Raw genomic sequence first — 17,032 nt, forward strand, 5'->3', positions numbered from 1 at the left:
TCCTCCTGAAGACAAAATGGCAAAACGTGTCGTGTTCAGTCCCTTTTATGGTCTTGAATAAATATTATTGTTTTATCTGAAAATCTCTCTGTTGGAGTTCCCGGTTCGAGGTGGGATCCTCAATGAGGCCGATTATCTGAGCTGTCTGGAGATTAGGGGGTTCTCGAACTCCAGTCCTCAAGAAACCCCAACAGGTCAGGTTTTTAGGATATCCCTGCTTCAGCACAGGTAGCTCAATGTTTGACTGAGCCACCTGTGCTGAAGCAGGGAAATCCTGAAAACCTGACCAGTTGGAGACTCTAGATGACTGGAGTTGAGAACCCCTAGGATTAAGATGATCATGGTTTTTTTTTTTTTAAACAGGACATGCTCAGGGGGCAATATACTAAAATGATGAGTTACACATATATAGCATTCTAAGGGAGTTGGTGCTTTAATCCTTTGTAACAGGGGACTTACCCTGTTCAGAAAACTTGCCTCTAATCCAGCAGTGTGCTGGTTAATTGACCAGCACCTGGTTGATTGGAGGTGTTAGAAAAAGCCTGCCTCTGAGACAGGAAGTGAGACTCCTTAGCTCACATGTGAGCTGAACTAGGAGACAGAGCAGAGGTTCCTGAGTCTCCCAGGTGAGACTGACCGAGAGAACACAGATGTCTGGAGCTAACAAATAAGACTTCTAAACCTGGATTATCCGGAGAAAAGGCAGCAACCCAGCAAACAGATAAGACTTTATTTTCCAATGACACATATATATATATATATATATATATATATATATATATATATATATATATATATATATATATATATATATATATATATGGGCTGGAATATAAGGATACATATATGCCAAAGTGGAGCAGGTTTTGTTTGGCTCACTATTTCTCATATGTTGTTTTTTTTGCTGTGTTTAAAGCGACAGGCACAATAAAGCCTTATTTTAATTTCACCTTAAAACAGTCTCCCTTGCGTACCTCTGCACATGTCCTCCTACAGGCCTCCATCAAGAAAGATGATCCCTGATACTACTAATAAAATGTACCATGGAGAGCCATGACGGTGTGAGTATCCTTGGAATATTTTCACATGATAAATCCGGTGCAATTTCTCCGTTTCAGTTTTGCAGATGGGAAACTTTGATACACAGCCACAATTGTGTTGATCTTGGCTCTGTCATCATCGATCATTTTTATTTATAAAAATATTTTGCCAGGAAAAAAAAAATACATTGAGAGTTATCACGTCGAGTATGTCCTGGGTACAAAATAATAGGTTGACAACATTACAAGTTACAGTTACAAACATGTCTAAAGTAGGAAACAGCTGAAGTCTTTAAAGCAGCAGGTCAAGCAATATCCTACATGTGTGTTTTTTTAATAAATCAGTTCTGTACTATGAGAAAATACTTGGAGCTTTAAAATAAAAATGTTTTAAAGACATTTTTAATGTTTCTAATGTAGGAAGCATTTCCAAAGTGACAGCCCCTTCCCCTTCTGATAGGCTCGGACTCTTGAGCCCTGCCCTCTCTAGCAGTGAACCAATTGTATCTAGTAACTGCCCAGTCAATCATATTCCAGTACTACATTGCCCAGAATGCTGTGCAAGAACTAAACAACATGGAGCAAGCGATCGATTACAGGAGAACAGATCGATCTGCAGCTTAGCTAATCACTTGTCAGTGTGCAGATTGTATTGATGCACATATTGAATGGGGGAAAAAATATATATTTTTTTAAAAACGGCAGCTTGAACTGCAGCTTTAAAGACCTTCGACAGGAGAATGGTTTGAGAGACTCCGGTAAATTGTTCCAGAAGTGCAGTGTTCTGTAAGAGAAGGAAGAGCGGCCGGATTCTTTAGTGAACCTTGGAACCTTAAGCAGGTTTCTGGAGGCAGATCTAAGGAGATACGTGCTTTGTACAGTAGGGGTGAGAAGTCGGCTCAAATAAATGTGTAATTTCTCCAGAAAGTATTTGAAGGTGAGACAGGAAAGATGTAAGTTGCGCCTGGACTCAAGGGATAGACAACCTAATTCAGTTAGCATATCACAATGGTGGCTGCAGGATTGCCACCACTCGGGGTTTGACCCAGAGACTACGGGGTTCCGGCACTTGCCTTCCTCTGGATCAATATACTGTTAGTACGGATATAGGATAAAAGTATCTGTATTGGGAAACAACACACTGGTCAGATCAGCTGCTTGTAGATTTCGGCAATGATCAAAAACATTTAGATATCATGCACCTTCAATATCTCCGGGTGAGAGCTTGGTACTGCAGCGAACATTTACATGTTAGGTAGTTATATACTTACCTCAGCAGGGATCCAATTACAAATCAGAACCTATGTAAAACATACTGTTTGTGTGTAAAAATTAGTACACCATCTGGAAATATCTTATCCCTCAATAAGTAACCAAATGTATTTACAAGCAATTAGTCATACCTATGATCAGTTTCCACATAGGGTTCCGTTTTATGCAGGTTCTATGCACTCTATGTCTTCACGCTCAGATCCAGCCGAGACAAGCTGGGAGCAGGTTTAATAACCATTTCATGCGTGACAGGGAAACAATATACCGGTCAGATCAGCTGCTTGTATATTTTGGCAACGCTAAGATATATTGCACCTCCAATAGCTCCGGTTGGGAGCTTGGTACTTCAGCAAACATTTAAATGTTAGGTAGTTATATACTTACCTCAGCAGGGATCCAACCACACCTTGGAACCTATGTAGAAACCATTGTTTGTGTGTAAAAATCAGTGCACCACCAAGAAATCTCTTATGCCTCAATAAGTAAGCAAATGTATTTACAAGCAAGCAGCTAGTTATATTTATCAGTTGTATCCACCTATCATAGTGGAATACATTTTAATTTGGTATCCTTACTCTTAGACTATAAGAGTTCATTAGCGCTTGCATCAATATGATAAATAGTAAATATAATTGAGCATTGAGGGGAGTTCTACCAATACACCCACAAGGCCATAGGAGAACATGATGTAAATTACAGATTACTCAGGCTACGGAACTTCTGGAGGTTTCACTCACTACCACTAAAAAGAGGAATATTAATATCTTCAATTCAGTGTAATTACGTTAATCACTACAACGAGTCCACTATTGTAAGATTTGGATACGTGACCTTTAAACGTTATCTCTTCAAGGAGATCACCACTCCATAAGAGCGAACGAAGAGCGAAATTAAAGGTTTTTTTGGACTCAGGGGAATATTAAGCCCTGTATTTATGTTTTGTGTATGTATACTGTCTGTGTCATGTACAGTTGTGTGAAAAAGAAAGTACACCCTCTTTGAATTCCATGGTTTTACATATCAGGACATAATAACAATCATCTGTTCCTTAGCAGGTCTTAAAATTAGGTAAATACAACCTCAGATGAACAACAAAGAATGTAACAACCTTTTTGTGGGAAGAAAGGGATTATAGGACCTGTCTGGTAAAGAGAGATGGCAGAGATAAAGAGGTGGCTGCAGTTCAATTATCTATTGCTCAGCAGCAGTGGCTCCAAGCACTGGTCTACCGGAGAGAACCAGTCACTGGAATTACCCTTACGTAACAGCAGAGGATTCTGGGAGTTGTAGTTCCTCTCTGTACTCTGTGCATTTTATATCACAACTGTACGTTATATATACACAAATACATTTCTCTAGTATGGCACAGTCGGATAGGGATCCGCCACTTGATGTGTCATTTTTTTTTTAATGTCCATGTTTTTATTGCTTTTTATTTGTATTGAGATGTTAGCGGGTCGAGCTTTGATTTTCATATATACAAATACACACACACATATCATCAGCAGCTTCTTCAGCTCTTGTCGATCCACCGGTGGATGAAGGCCTCCCCAATGACCTTCCACTATGGAAGATACACACACACACACACACCAAGACGACAACCACAATTAAGACAAAGTGGATCCCCTAGAACCCCTTTATGTTTATGGGGCACTCTCCTAGGCCAATAGAGATCAAACTGACATAATGACTGTGACTAGTTTACAGGATTAAAAGGTTCTTGCGTTAGAACCTATAAAGAACCCCTTGTGTATGATATGTATCTAGTTAATTTATTTAAAAGTTTATTATATATAATCATTAAAAAGAGATGGGGTATAACATATACCGTGTTGTGAAAAAGTAAACCCTCTTTGAATTCGATGGTTTTACATATCAGGACATAATAACAATCATCTGTTCCTTAGCAGGTCTTAAAATTAGGTAAATACAACCTCAGATGAACAACAACACATGACATATTACACTGTGTCATCATTTATTTAACAAAAATAAAGCCAAAATGGAGAAGCCATGTGTGAAAAACTAAGTTAATTACTGCTTCCATAGGAATTACGATGCTAAGTAGCAGACAGGTGCTGCTAATCAAATGCCCTTGATTAATTGATCATCAGCACGTGTGACCACCTCTATAAAAGCCGAAGTTTTAGCAGTTTGCTGGTCTGGAGCATTCAGGTGTGTTAACACAATGCCAAGGAGGAAAGACATCAGCAATGATCTTAGAGAAGCAATTGTTGCTGCCCATCAATCTGGGAAGGGTTATAAGGCCATTTGCAAACAATTTAAATTCCATCATTGTACAGTGAGAAAGATTATTCAAAAGTGGAAAACATTCAAGACAGTTGCCAATCTTCCCAGGAGTGTACGTCCCAGCAAATTCACCCCATGGTCAGACCGTGCAAAGCTCAGAGAAATTGCAAAAAAAACAAGAGTTACATCTCAGACTCTACAGGCTCAGCTAGCATGTTAAATGTTAAAGTTCATGACAGTACAATTAGAAAAAGACTGAACAAGTATGGTTTGCTTGGAAGGGTTGCCAGGAGAAAGCCTCTTCTCTCTAAAAAGAACATGGCAGCACGGCTTAGGTTTGCAAAGTTGCATCTGAACAAACCACAAGACTTCTGGAACAATGTCCTTTCGACAGACAAGACCAAAGTGGAGATGTTTGGCCATAATGCACAGCGCCACGTTTGGCAAAAACCAAACACAGCATATCAGCACAAACACCTCATACTAGCTGTCAAGCACGGTGGTGGAGTGGAGATGATTTGGGCTTGTTTTGCAGCCACAGGACCTGGGAACCTTGCAGTCATTGAGTCAACCATGAACTCAGCTGTATACCAAAGTATTCTAGAGTCAAATGTGAGGCCATCTGTCCGACAGCTAAAGCTTGGCCTAAATTGGGTCATGCAACAGGACAATGATCCCAAGCACACCAGAAAATCTACAACAGAATGGCTGAAAAAGAAAAGAATCAAGGTGTTGCAATGGCCCAGTCAAAGTCCAGACTTCAACCCGATTGAAATGCTGTGGCTGGACCTTAAGAGAGCTGTGCATAACAAATGCCCACAAACCTCAATGAACTGAAGCAACGTTGTAAAGAAGAGTGGGCCAAAATTCCTCCACAACGATGTGAGAGACTGATAAAGTCATACAGAAAACGATTACTTCAAGTTATTGCTGCTAAAGGTCGTTCTACAAGCGACTGAATCCTAAGGTGTACTTAGTTTTTCACACAAGGCTTCTCCATTTTGGCTTTATTTTTGTTAAATAAATCATGACACAGTGTAATATGTCATGTGCTGTTGTTCACCTGAGGTTGTATTTACCTCATTTTAAGACCTGCTAAGGAACAGATGATTGTTATTATGTCCTGATATGTAACACCATGGAATTCAAAGAGGGTGTACTTTCTTTTTCACACCACGGTATATATCCAGTCCCAGATATTCCTTCCAGTAAAGAGAGGATGATAGCGTCCAATCTCTGTTGTGGGGATATGATGCTGCTCTCAAAGGGATAAAATCAAATCCTGTGGGTAAACCTAAAAAGAAAAAAAAAAGAGCGAGCACAACCCCATAGCACAATATGACATTTATTGGGGAAGGGATAGACAAAGGAACCAGGCGCACTTACAAAGAATACAATTAAAACAAGCGTTTGTGCGTGTATATCACCGCCAACGAGGTTGAAGAACTGTCCAAGACTGTTTACACAGCTTCTCCAAATGTAGATCACCCATGGAAAGGTAGAGAACGCCCCGATGAAGATGGACAACTTCACAGCTACCGGCCAGGGTGGTATTCACGGCACGATACGGCCACGATCGTGTCGCCCATTGATGACGTAGTGCCGGGTGTCGCAAGCTTTCTGACGCGTTTCGTCGCAATCTGCGACTTCTTCAGAGGGTTTATGGGTAGCGTCATACCCCAGCGACTGAAGTCCTCTCCCGTTGTCAGGCTGAACTTAGTCTAACCAATGAGGCTGCCTGACAACCATAAACCAATAGCCATTCTAATATTGAATAGCCAATGAGAGAGCTCTCAACCTCCGTGTCTGAGGCTGATCCCAAAAGAATGAAGGTATATTTATTTAAACAAGATGCACATATAAACAAATGCTTGAATATGAACAACAAATAAATACAACTTTCAAATACAATTACTACATACACTCAATCTGAAATTCAATTGGGGAATTGGAGCGTGGGGGGGGAGAGAACAAAATCACGTAGAAGGGAGGAGAATATACATTTACACACACACACACACACACAGCCTTGCCTCTTTAATGTGGTCGGAATCCTAAGACCGCGCGTTTAGTGCCTGTGACGGCGACGGATGACATCACCCGTCGACACCCGCGAAAGTTGTATTTCTCTTTCCGCCGACATCGCGGCCGACCGGGTGATTGATTGGTTCTGAGGCTGTCACATGTGGCAAATTTGACCGGCTTCCAAATTTCGCGCCGGCACGTCGCGCTTACGACGGCGACAATGCATTTGATTTGGAGCGACCACGCGTCGCCGGCACTATAAGCGCAGCCTAACACAAGCTTAGGTTCTGAAAAACCTGGCGATGGATTTGCCTGGCATCTTCTGGTTAAATGCTGCCCTCTTGTGGAAAGCACCATCATTACAATTCTTGCTATAAGGTTATTCTGTCTTTTTGTACATTGACTAGGGATATCGTCCCATATTTACCAGGCTGCCCCTGTTGGCTTCAAGGAGCTCAAGAAGGTGCCTGATGGTAGTAGACTGATTAGTAAACCTGGCCAATTATCTTTCAAACAGGGAGGAGTGGGAACACCTCGGATTATGGATATCATCACACTGCGTGCATGTCATTACCCAGAATCCCTAGCTGCAGTGGAAGCACTGTATTCCAAGGAAGCGCTATATTCCAATCCATACTCTGTGCGACAGTGCGCGCAGCTCGTACAAAAGGCCATACCGCCACGAGGCAGGCCCTAGAGCGCGCAAAACAACGTGCGGGATGAAGCGCGACCGTGCGTGCTATTTTCGAGCAGACAAAACATTTTGTGTTTGTCGTGCGACGGCCGGGTCACGTTGGCGCTTCAGCCAATGAGGGCGAACCACTCGCGTGACGCCACGCCTTCCCGTCGCTGTGGATCACAAGCCACTGATCGCTCGGCCGACAGGCGCACGTGACGCCATGCGCTCCCACACGTGCCCACTATATCCGAGGCCGAAGTGATAAAGGGAAAGGCAGGATTCCGGATCTGTCTGAGACATGCGAATGTGCGCACACGCGGTAGTTTTATTTGATATCATTAAGAAGGTTTGTTTGGCTCGCATCCCATTGCCATTGGTCCACTTTGTTCCTAGGAGAGACTATCCCCGTCAGCATAATTACATGACGTGAAGTAAATGAACTTGTGTACATGCCGGGTTTGTAAAAGGTGCAAACCCACGTACAGTAGCTGGCCAGAGAACAACCTTCCCCAAAATAATTCAACCGTCTAATTGGCATCACAGTGATCTCATACAAAAGGGAGCAACCAGAAGGAATCAAACCCCTCCCAAGTCTCAGCTCGCCATGGCTCCGTCACTTGTGCTGAAGCAGGGATATCCTGAAAGCTTGACCTGTTGATGGCCCTTGGGGACTGGAGTTGGCCAACCCTGCCTTAACCCATTGAGTGCCCAAAGAATTACCCTGTACTGTGTACGGTCAGGCACTCTAGGGGCCCTATGACGTGCAGGGTACTCCATGATAGAAATGATTGCTTCCCATGCAGAGAGCCCATGGAGCGGTGAATGCCCTCGATTATGCCAGCTGTACACCAAGCTGTCACACAGCTGTGTGCCACCGGGGTTCCTTGCTGCCATTAGTACACTTTGGATTACCCCATTTAGTGAGGCTTAATCAATTGTTGACCTGTGCACATCATGTTTCTTATGTGAGCTAGGAGGGACTTGCCCTTTGCTGGAACAGTGTAGACCAGGGGTGTCAAACTCAGTCCTCAGGGGCCACCAACGGGTCAGGTTTTACGGATATCCCTGCTTCAGCACAGGTGGCTCAATCAGTGGCTCAGTCGTGAGCCATCTGTGCTGAATCAGGGATATCCTTAAAACCTGACCTGCTGGTGGCCCTTGCGGACTGAGCTTGACACCCCTGGCGGAGATAAATGTCAGAAACCTCATCACCTTTCTGTCGTTGTTCAGCATGTTGAATTATTTTCATGTTCCTCTTCTGTAGCTCGTCATTCCCCAGGCAGGATGTCATAATGGGCGGGCCTTCCGACCCTACAGAAGAAGCCGGCTGCCAGATTACCGCGCTGTCATATCCGAAACCCTTAGTCCAGCGGCTATCTGAAAACCATATAGATAGAAAAAGAATCAGTGCCCGGAGTGCAGGTGCCACCTCACCTAAATACCAGTGGTATTTAAAGAAAACGTCGTGATGCCGTGCCTGGCTGTAAAAAATGGATCTACGTTAATTAAACGTCGGGGCAAAGCTGTTTGGATAGTAGTTGAGGACAGTTTCAGCATTACTGAAGTCATCTAGCAGGAAGGGGAAGCTTTCGAAAGTAAACCACCTTTTTTTTACCCCCTTTCAAAAGAAAGCAGAACAGAAGGTTTGGAAATAAGAAAATCAGTGGTACGCCGGGGGCGGGAACATAACAAAAGTGGTATTCCCCGTACCATTCTTTGCATCTCTACAACTGTACAATACCAAATGTATCTAATAACCGTGATCATTTAATAAGGTTCAACCCAACTGACAGGTGCTTTTAAAAAGGAAAAAAAAAATTAGTCAGAAGTATTGTTAACATTTTTGTTGAACGTTTGTTTGGAAATGTTTGACTGCCTTATCCTGTGCTTCCTGAGGCCGCGCCCCTGCTTAGCGCGACGCCGCGCGCGGCACGAACAAAAGGCTGGGTCTCTGAGGCGCGCCGTAGAGCGCACGACCGCGATTGCCGAGCAGACAAAATCTTTTGATTTTGTCACAGGACGGCCGGGTCGCCTGTGCGGTTCAGCCAATGAGGGCAAACCGCTCACGTGATGTCACAGGAAACGCCCCCAGCGCGCCTCCCCGTCACGTCTTTCCCTAGGCCACAAGTCGTCTCTGCGGCAGGCGCGCATGCCTAGCATGGCCTCCAGCTAAGGCCAAAGTGTGCTTATGGCAGTGACATGTTTAAGACGTCCAACTCCCCTTCACCCCCATTGGCACCAGCTGTGTGGCTGGACCAATCTCCACTCTATGTAACATCCCCCACTCCCCCCCCTAACATCTTAATGCCTTCAGCTGTCAGACCGGACCACATTCTAACCTGAGCCACACCTTATCCTACAAACAGCAGCCACCTCACCTCCTTGTTTCAACATTGTCCCTCATTCCCTCTAGGTCAGCCGTGCGCAAACTGAGAGGAGCGCCCCCCAGGGGGGGCATAAAATTATTCAGGGGGGGCGCGGGCGGTTGCAGAGGCCCCACACTCTTCCCCCAAAGCATTTGCATTAATGCCTGGGGGGTCGCGTGAGGCCTCTGTAACTTCACTTACCTTCTCTTCATCGACGTGTCACCATGGCAACGTGACGTCACGTGACCCCACGACGTCATTTGACGCCGGGAGCCGGAGAGGAGGTAAGGGAGGGGGGGCGCGAGCAGGGAGGGAAGCAGGAGGGGGGGGGGGGGGACATGCCTCGGCTCTTACCTTCTCCGGCGGCATCTCCCCCTGCATAGTGCAGTCACGTCAAATGGTGTCGCGTTGCCATGACAATGAGACGGCAGGTGATGTCGCGTCGCCATGCGGTGCCACAGGGTGTCCCGTTGGCATGGCAACGTGACGCCATTGGACATCGTGGAGCCATGATGACGGTAGCATGCCGGGGGAGATGCCGCCAGAGAAGGTAAGAGAGTAACAGTGGCCCACGCTCTCCCCCCGGCAATCCGTTTAATTATCGTGAGGGAGAGTGCAAGGCCCCTGCAACCGCGAGACTCGGTGCGGTGACACCGCCATCACACCGACCCTACACTGCGGAACATGTTGGCGCTTCACAAATAAATCATAATAAGGGTTTACATCCGGATGATTGATGCCTTTTTACCCTGATCCGACACGTATAACTATTTGTAATAATTCCTTAAAGGTATTATGTAAACACGCTGCGCGGAGACTTAGGAAGGGGTGCGATTTCCTCTGGCAGCTCCCTTCTGTCTGATCAAGAGATTGAACAAGCAAAGCCCCCGTCTTTCCCCCCGATAAGTACAGGGTGTGCAAAAGCATGCTAAGCTTTAGCTTTCATTCATTTGTTGCCAGGACAAGCAACGCATTGCTCGGTGCATCAGGCCAAACCTTGTCATACTGGAAGCAATCCAAAATATTAACTTGAAAAACAAAGGGAGAGAAGTGTTTGAAAACACATTCATTATTTTGTGAACAAGGAAACAAAAAAAAGTAGTGGTACTGTGATACAGGCTGGGGTGACCAGACGTTCCGGTTTTTAGAACTTTATCCCGACTTTTTTGGCCACTGTCCCGGGTTTTTATTGGCGACGGCCACGCATGCGCAAAATTCGTCTAGGTTTTTCCCGGGACAAATATGGTCCCTAATATGGAATATGGAAGTCTGCTGCACACCATAAACAAAGTCAAGAAATACAGTCACCGGTGTTCCTGCAACCAGGGATGGCATGCAAGTAATCCAAGGTACATGATATAGAAAAGCCTCACAGGGCACTGCCGATTTTTTAAACTATTAGCCAAATATTGCTACGACGTTTCGACCTGCATAGGTCTTTATCAAGTGAAAAAGTGGCATGAAACACATCACATAATGTCTGTTAAGTAGTCCATATAATCCCCATAGTGCCCTCTGTTAATCTTCAACTAATCAGCTCCATCCTTGGAATTGCTCCTCCATCGGCTGGATCGGAGGTAAACAGAGGGAACTGAAAAACCTTTGACCATGACGACGGATAAAACACCTAATGGAGACAACGTGATGATGTCAGATGAAAATGGCGCGTCGTGTGACCTGACAAGGATCAATCAGGAAGGCCAAAAAACGGAAGGCAGAGAAATCAAATTGGATCCAGCCGATGGAGGAGCAATCACAAGGATGGAGCTGATTAGCTGATGATTAACAGGGGGCACTATGGGGATTATATGGACTACTTAAGAGACATTATGTGATGTGTGTTTCATGCCACTTTTACACTTGATAAAGACCTATGCAGGTCGAAACGTCGTAGCAATATTTGGCTAATAAATAGTTTTAAAAATCTGCAGTGCCCTGTGATGCTTTTCTACATCCTAATACAGGCACACTAATGAACACACTATATACAGACATTAACACTGACATTATTATTAGAATCGTTTATTTGTACAGCACCAACATATTCCACGGCGCGGTACAATAGGGGCACATAGTGATATCAATAACAAACAGAATGACCTACAAGTAAGGCAGACGAGTGCAAACAGACAGAGGGCAGTGAGGGTCCTGCTGATACTGTATACACAAATTAATACACACGCTGTAATATAATAGACATTAACACAGAGATGCACACACTGTATACAGACATGCACACACTGATGTAACTGTATACATATATTAACACACTGTGTACACACTGATGTACACACAGTATACATACATGCACACACTGATGTACACACAGTATACAGATATTAACACACTGATGCACACACTATATATACACATTAACACACTGATGCACACACAGTATACAGACATGCACGCACAGTATACAGACATGCACGCACTGTATACAGACATGCACGCACTGTATACAGATATTAACACACTGATGCACACACCGCACATGCACCCCGTCTTGAGAAGGGGTTACATGGCTGTTCCCTCTCACCTTGTTACAGCCCCAATAAATGTTGCTAGCACACACTTCCCAGGGCTGCAGACCCGCAGTATATTGGTGGCTGGGCCCCTGCACTCAACTCCCTCATTGACTGGGACTGAGTCACACACATGGCAGCAGGGCTGTGTACAACGGTTGCTTAGCAACCCCACATCAATCACCTCTTCCGGTCCCGCCCCCACACGGAAGTCTATTAATGTAACCCTGTTTCACTCCCTTTCCGGGGCTCTGGGCACCTCCTTTGCTAACACTGTGTTTTGACAAGTGGGGTTCCTGGTGATTCAGCAGGAGCGGACCACAAAAGCGCTATAAATTGGGTAGAAGATGATCGGCATCACGCGTCGGCCATCTTGCTTCACCCAATGATAAACATCGGCCACCTTGCTACTCTCGCACAGTAATGTCCTGTGTTGCTATGACATCAGCCATATTGGTACTTTGAGGGAGCCGGAAGTTCTGCTTCAACCATCTTGCTTCACCCAATGAAAAACATCGGCCATCTTGCTTCTCCTCATCTCTGCAAACATGTAAAATAATCTCACATTCACAGCAAATGCAAGATCACAATGTGATTATAAATCCTAAGTAACTGAAGAAATGTAAGAATTTCACTTTACCTTCCCCAAGCAGTTAGCACAGGCTAACTCACAAACATGCTGCTCACAATATATATTATATATGATTAAGCAGGGGTAGCTTGGAAGCTTATTTTTAAATAAATCAAAATATATTTAATGTATATGTGTAAATACCATGTTATTTATTTATAATAACATTTATATAGTGCTCTTATCCAGGGCGCTGTACATTAGTTAGTAAAACAAAGGCGTGGTTACATATAGATTTGATTATAGAGTAATTATTAAGATGTTTATACGTATGTTTACCCCCGCTTCAGCTTTACTATGGAACAATGAAACTGGTGCTGCAAAGGGCGTATAACTTAATACATAGTGGACAGACAGAGCCCCTGTAGATAGCACTCTGTTTCTGTATGAATTGGTGATTTATTTAAAATAACTTTATTAATTGACAATATCGTTAAAATATTGGGGTTTAAAACAATGATTAAATGATGCCAAGTGTGGCTAACTCTATGGATAGGTGTATCCAGAGGAGTATAGAATGGTGTATTAATGCCCAGTGTTAGGGTAATTCACTGGCCCTAGTGTTCCTCATATGGAGAGAATGGGCTAGAGTTCTTGTAATGAAAGTAGCGGCTGTGTGGACCAGTTAGTTAATACACCATTCTATACTCCTCTGGATACACCTATCCATAGAGTTAGCCACACTTGGCATCATTTAATCATTGTTTTAAACCCCAATATTTTAACGATATTGTCAATTAATAAAGTTATTTTAAATAAATCACCAATTCATACAGAAACAGAGTGCTAATTATTAAGATGTCATTGTGGTGAGTAGGGTGGGGGAAACATTATGGTTTGGCCATAGAGTTTGCTTGGTTGGGGTTGGGGTTGGGGTCGGGGTCGGGGTCGGGTCCAGGGTTGCCACCTTCTGCTGAAGGCCAACCGGAAGAATTTTTTTTCCCCAACTGCTCTTATCTATCAGCGGCGTCCTCCCAGCATCTTCCCTCTGCAACTCTTCTCAATATGACTGTGCGGCGTCACATGGCGCCGCGTTGCCATGCCAACATGATGTCACGACGTCACACAGTGTCAAGTTGCCATGGCAACGGGACGCCTAGGCGTCATATGACGGCGCTGCGCGACGTCATGTAGCGTCTTGTTGTCATGTCAATGGCCGTCACGTGACGCAGTTACGTCACGTTGCGTTTCCATTGGCATGGCGCCATTAGACGCCGCACGGCCATATTGAGTTGCAGTTACAGTTGCAGGGGAAAGATACCGGAGCGTGCCGTGTCTCCGCCGCTCTCCCAGGGCTGCCGGCACCCGGAGGTTTACCAGGTAAACCCGTAGCCCTGAGATACGAGGCCAAAACCCGTAGTCTCCGGGTAAAACCTCGAGTGGTGGCAACCCTGCTCAGGTCTCGGGATTTAGTCTTGCCGGTGGCATGATGATGGGTCTGACAGTGGGGACAGTGGGGACAGTGGAGGCGATTGGATCGGTGAGGTGGGTGACTGGAGAGTTTTGGGTAGACTTTAGGAAGGGTTGAGGGTGGGGGAGATCATGGGTGTTAGGGAGGCAGGGGATGGGATAGAAGGAGGTTAACTGGGGATCATGGAATGCGATGGAGAAGAGATGAGTTTTGAGTTGGCTTCTGAAGATAGTTAGGGAGAGGGCAGATTGGATCTGATGGGGGAGAGGTTGTTCTAGTGGAGGGGGGTGAGTAAGCCAAATGATTGGAATTAAGAGGAGGCACAGGGGGCTGGGGGGGGGGGGGAGTGAGGTTGTGGCAGTCAGGGAGCGAAGAGAACAGGAAGAGGTGTAGCGAGACATGGGTTCTGAAAGCTAAGGAGGAGCAAGACCATTGAGAGATTTTTAGACCAGGGTGAAGAATTTGAAGAGGGAAAGTTGTTGGGTGGGTAGCCAGTGGAGTTGGGAGAGCAGAGGGGTAATGTGGATAGAGCGGGGGATTGAGGAGTGTACATGCAGCAGCATTTTGGATTTGTTGGAGGTGTATGGAGGAGTAGAGGGGGAGACCAAGGAGAAGGGAGTTACAGTAGTCGAGACGGCTGAAGGTGAGGGAGTGGATGAGAAGTTTGTACGAGGAGAGAGAAATGAGTAGACAATTGTTTTTAATGTTGCATAGGTGGTAGCAAAAGGTGGTAGTGATGGAGGTGATGTGTTGGGCAAAGAGGAGGGAAGGGTCAAAGGTGGCGAGCAGCAGGGGGAGATGGTGAGGGGGAGAAAGGAGATGGGGAGGATGGGAGTGAGTAGGAAGCAGGAAAGTAGAGGACTTCAGTTTTAGCTGGGTTCATTTGTAAGAAGTGGGAGGACATCCAGGTGGAAATGGCAGAAGGACAGGCAGAGATATGGGTGGAAAGTTCAGGTGAGAATAGTGGGAAGGAGAAATAGACTTGGATGTCGTCTGCAAAAAAATGAACGTTGAATCCATGCGAGGTGATGAGGTCAAAGACGGGGGCAGTGTAGAGGGAAAAGAGGAAAGGACCGAGGATGGCGCCTTGGGGTCCGCCCACTTGGAGGCTTGTGGGTGAAGTGGATGAATTGTTGAAGGTGACAGAGTAGGAGCGGTGGGAGAAATAGGATGAGAGTCATGAGAGGGCGGAGTCAGTGATACCAAGGTTGGTGAGGGTGGAGATGGGAGTGAGGTGTCAAAGATTTATGGGGCCTACTTATTAAACTGCAAAAAGATCAGTACAACATTGCACAATTATTTGTTATTATGAGTACTGATAATATTAATCACACTCATTATCACAATTATAAACCCAATAATCCATATATTCCTTAAGGTGTCATACCTTTTGGCATCTCATGAAATCTCAATCTAAATTCATGGATATAAATAGAAACAATGCATTGCAATAACCTCAAAATATGATTACAAGCATACCCCGCATTAAAGTACGTAATGGGACCGGAGCATGTATGTAAAGCGAAAATGTACTTAAAGTGAAGCACTGCCTTTTTTCCCACTTATAGATGCATGTACAGTACTGCAATCGTCCTATACGTGCATAACCGATGTAAATAACGCATTTGTAACAGGCTCTATGGTCTCCCCGCTTGCGCACAGCTTCGGTACAGGTAGGGAGCCGGTATTGCTGTCCAGGATGCGCTGACAGGCGCATGCGTGAGCTGCCGTTTGCCTATTGGGTGATATGTCCTTACTCGCGAGTGTCCTTAAAGTGAGTGTCCTTAAACCGGGGTATGCCTGTATCTGGTTTATCCTGGGCCATTACAATTCATTAATACTACTAATAATACATTCATGCGAATTACTACAAGTAGTGTACTCATTTTATTTATTTATTTTCATCTCATTTGGTCTCTCAGACAACCAAAATATAAATTAAAAAACGTGTTTTGCAGCCCAATCAGGGTGTCTTATCCATAACTAACCACGAGAGGGAGCGCCAGCAGTGTGTACGCCTGATGCTGACTCTCATTTCCTGCTTGTCCTTCCTAGTTATTATTATTGACTCCCCAGATCTCCACCAATAGAGCAGGTGACTGGCAGCTTCTGAACCAATCAGACGGTCCCCTTGTCACAAAGTGCTTGTGACTGGCAGCTTCATCATCCAATCAAAACACTAGGATCATTCTGACTGTTAATAGGCACAGGAGCAGCAGCAACAGGAAGAGGTGAGCAAGTGAGTGTGTGTTATATACAGGTCAGTTTGAGGGTCTGTATGTTATATACAGGGACATAAGTAAGTGTGAGGGTCTGTGTGTTATACACAGGGACATAAGTAAGTGTGAGGGTATGTGTGTTATACACAGGGACATAGGTAAGTGTGATGGTCTGTGTGTTATACACAGGGACATATATAAGTGAGGGTCTGTGTGTTATACACAGGGACATATATAAGTGAGGGTCTGTGTGTTATACACAGGGACATAGGTAAGTGTGAGGGTATGTGTGTTATACACAAGGACATAGGTAAGTGTGAGGGTATGTGTGTTATACACAGGGACATAGGTAAGTGTGAGGGTATGTGTGTTATACACAGGGACATAGGTAAGTGTGAGGGTATGTGTGTTATACACAGGGACATAGGTAAGTGTGAGGGTATGTGTGTTTATACACAGGGACATAGGTAAGTGTGAGGGTCTGTGTGTTATACACAGGGACAGACTTTGCTGTGGTAATATTAGGCATTGTATAATTAGCGTTTCTGATGCTGAATATCCTCTATACGTCTCTATACTAACTGTACCTGCATTCCTGCTTTGTACAGGAC

The 17,032-nt window shown here is 44.8% G+C and overlaps 2 protein-coding genes and 1 long non-coding RNA gene across 8 annotated transcripts in view; 2 read left to right on the forward strand and 1 right to left on the reverse strand.

Annotated features, from left to right (window-relative positions):
* Nucleotides 1-16,210, reverse strand: part of STPG1 (sperm tail PG-rich repeat containing 1) — a 49,779-nt gene extending 33,569 nt beyond the window's left edge. The window contains exons 1-2 of one of the 3 annotated variants that reach the window (XM_075603717.1): nucleotides 16,191-16,210; nucleotides 8,482-8,646 (exon numbers count right to left, since the gene is read on the reverse strand). In XM_075603717.1, coding sequence (XP_075459832.1) covers nucleotides 8,482-8,560 — 79 coding nt within the window. In that variant the 5' untranslated portion in view covers nucleotides 8,561-8,646; nucleotides 16,191-16,210. Of the gene's footprint in view, nucleotides 1-8,481; nucleotides 8,647-12,174; nucleotides 12,542-16,190 lie in introns of those variants that run through there. The other 2 variants (XM_075603716.1, XM_075603718.1) reach the window with 2 other exon arrangements.
* The window catches only part of LOC142496411 (uncharacterized), a 510,055-nt gene that overhangs the window by 417,802 nt on the left and 75,221 nt on the right, over nucleotides 1-17,032 (forward strand). The gene's annotated exons all lie outside the window — the stretch shown is intronic.
* NIPAL3 (NIPA like domain containing 3) overlaps nucleotides 16,276-17,032 on the forward strand; it is a 34,660-nt gene continuing 33,903 nt past the window's right edge. The window contains exon 1 of one of the 4 annotated variants that reach the window (XM_075603711.1): nucleotides 16,276-16,433. The gene's annotated coding sequence lies outside the window, so the exon portion shown is untranslated. Of the gene's footprint in view, nucleotides 16,463-17,032 lie in introns of all 4 variants that reach the window. The other 3 variants (XM_075603715.1, XM_075603712.1, XM_075603713.1) reach the window with 3 other exon arrangements.

This window comes from Ascaphus truei, chromosome 6 (genome assembly GCF_040206685.1).
Source record: "Ascaphus truei isolate aAscTru1 chromosome 6, aAscTru1.hap1, whole genome shotgun sequence".
Lineage (NCBI taxonomy): Eukaryota > Metazoa > Chordata > Amphibia > Anura > Ascaphidae > Ascaphus > Ascaphus truei.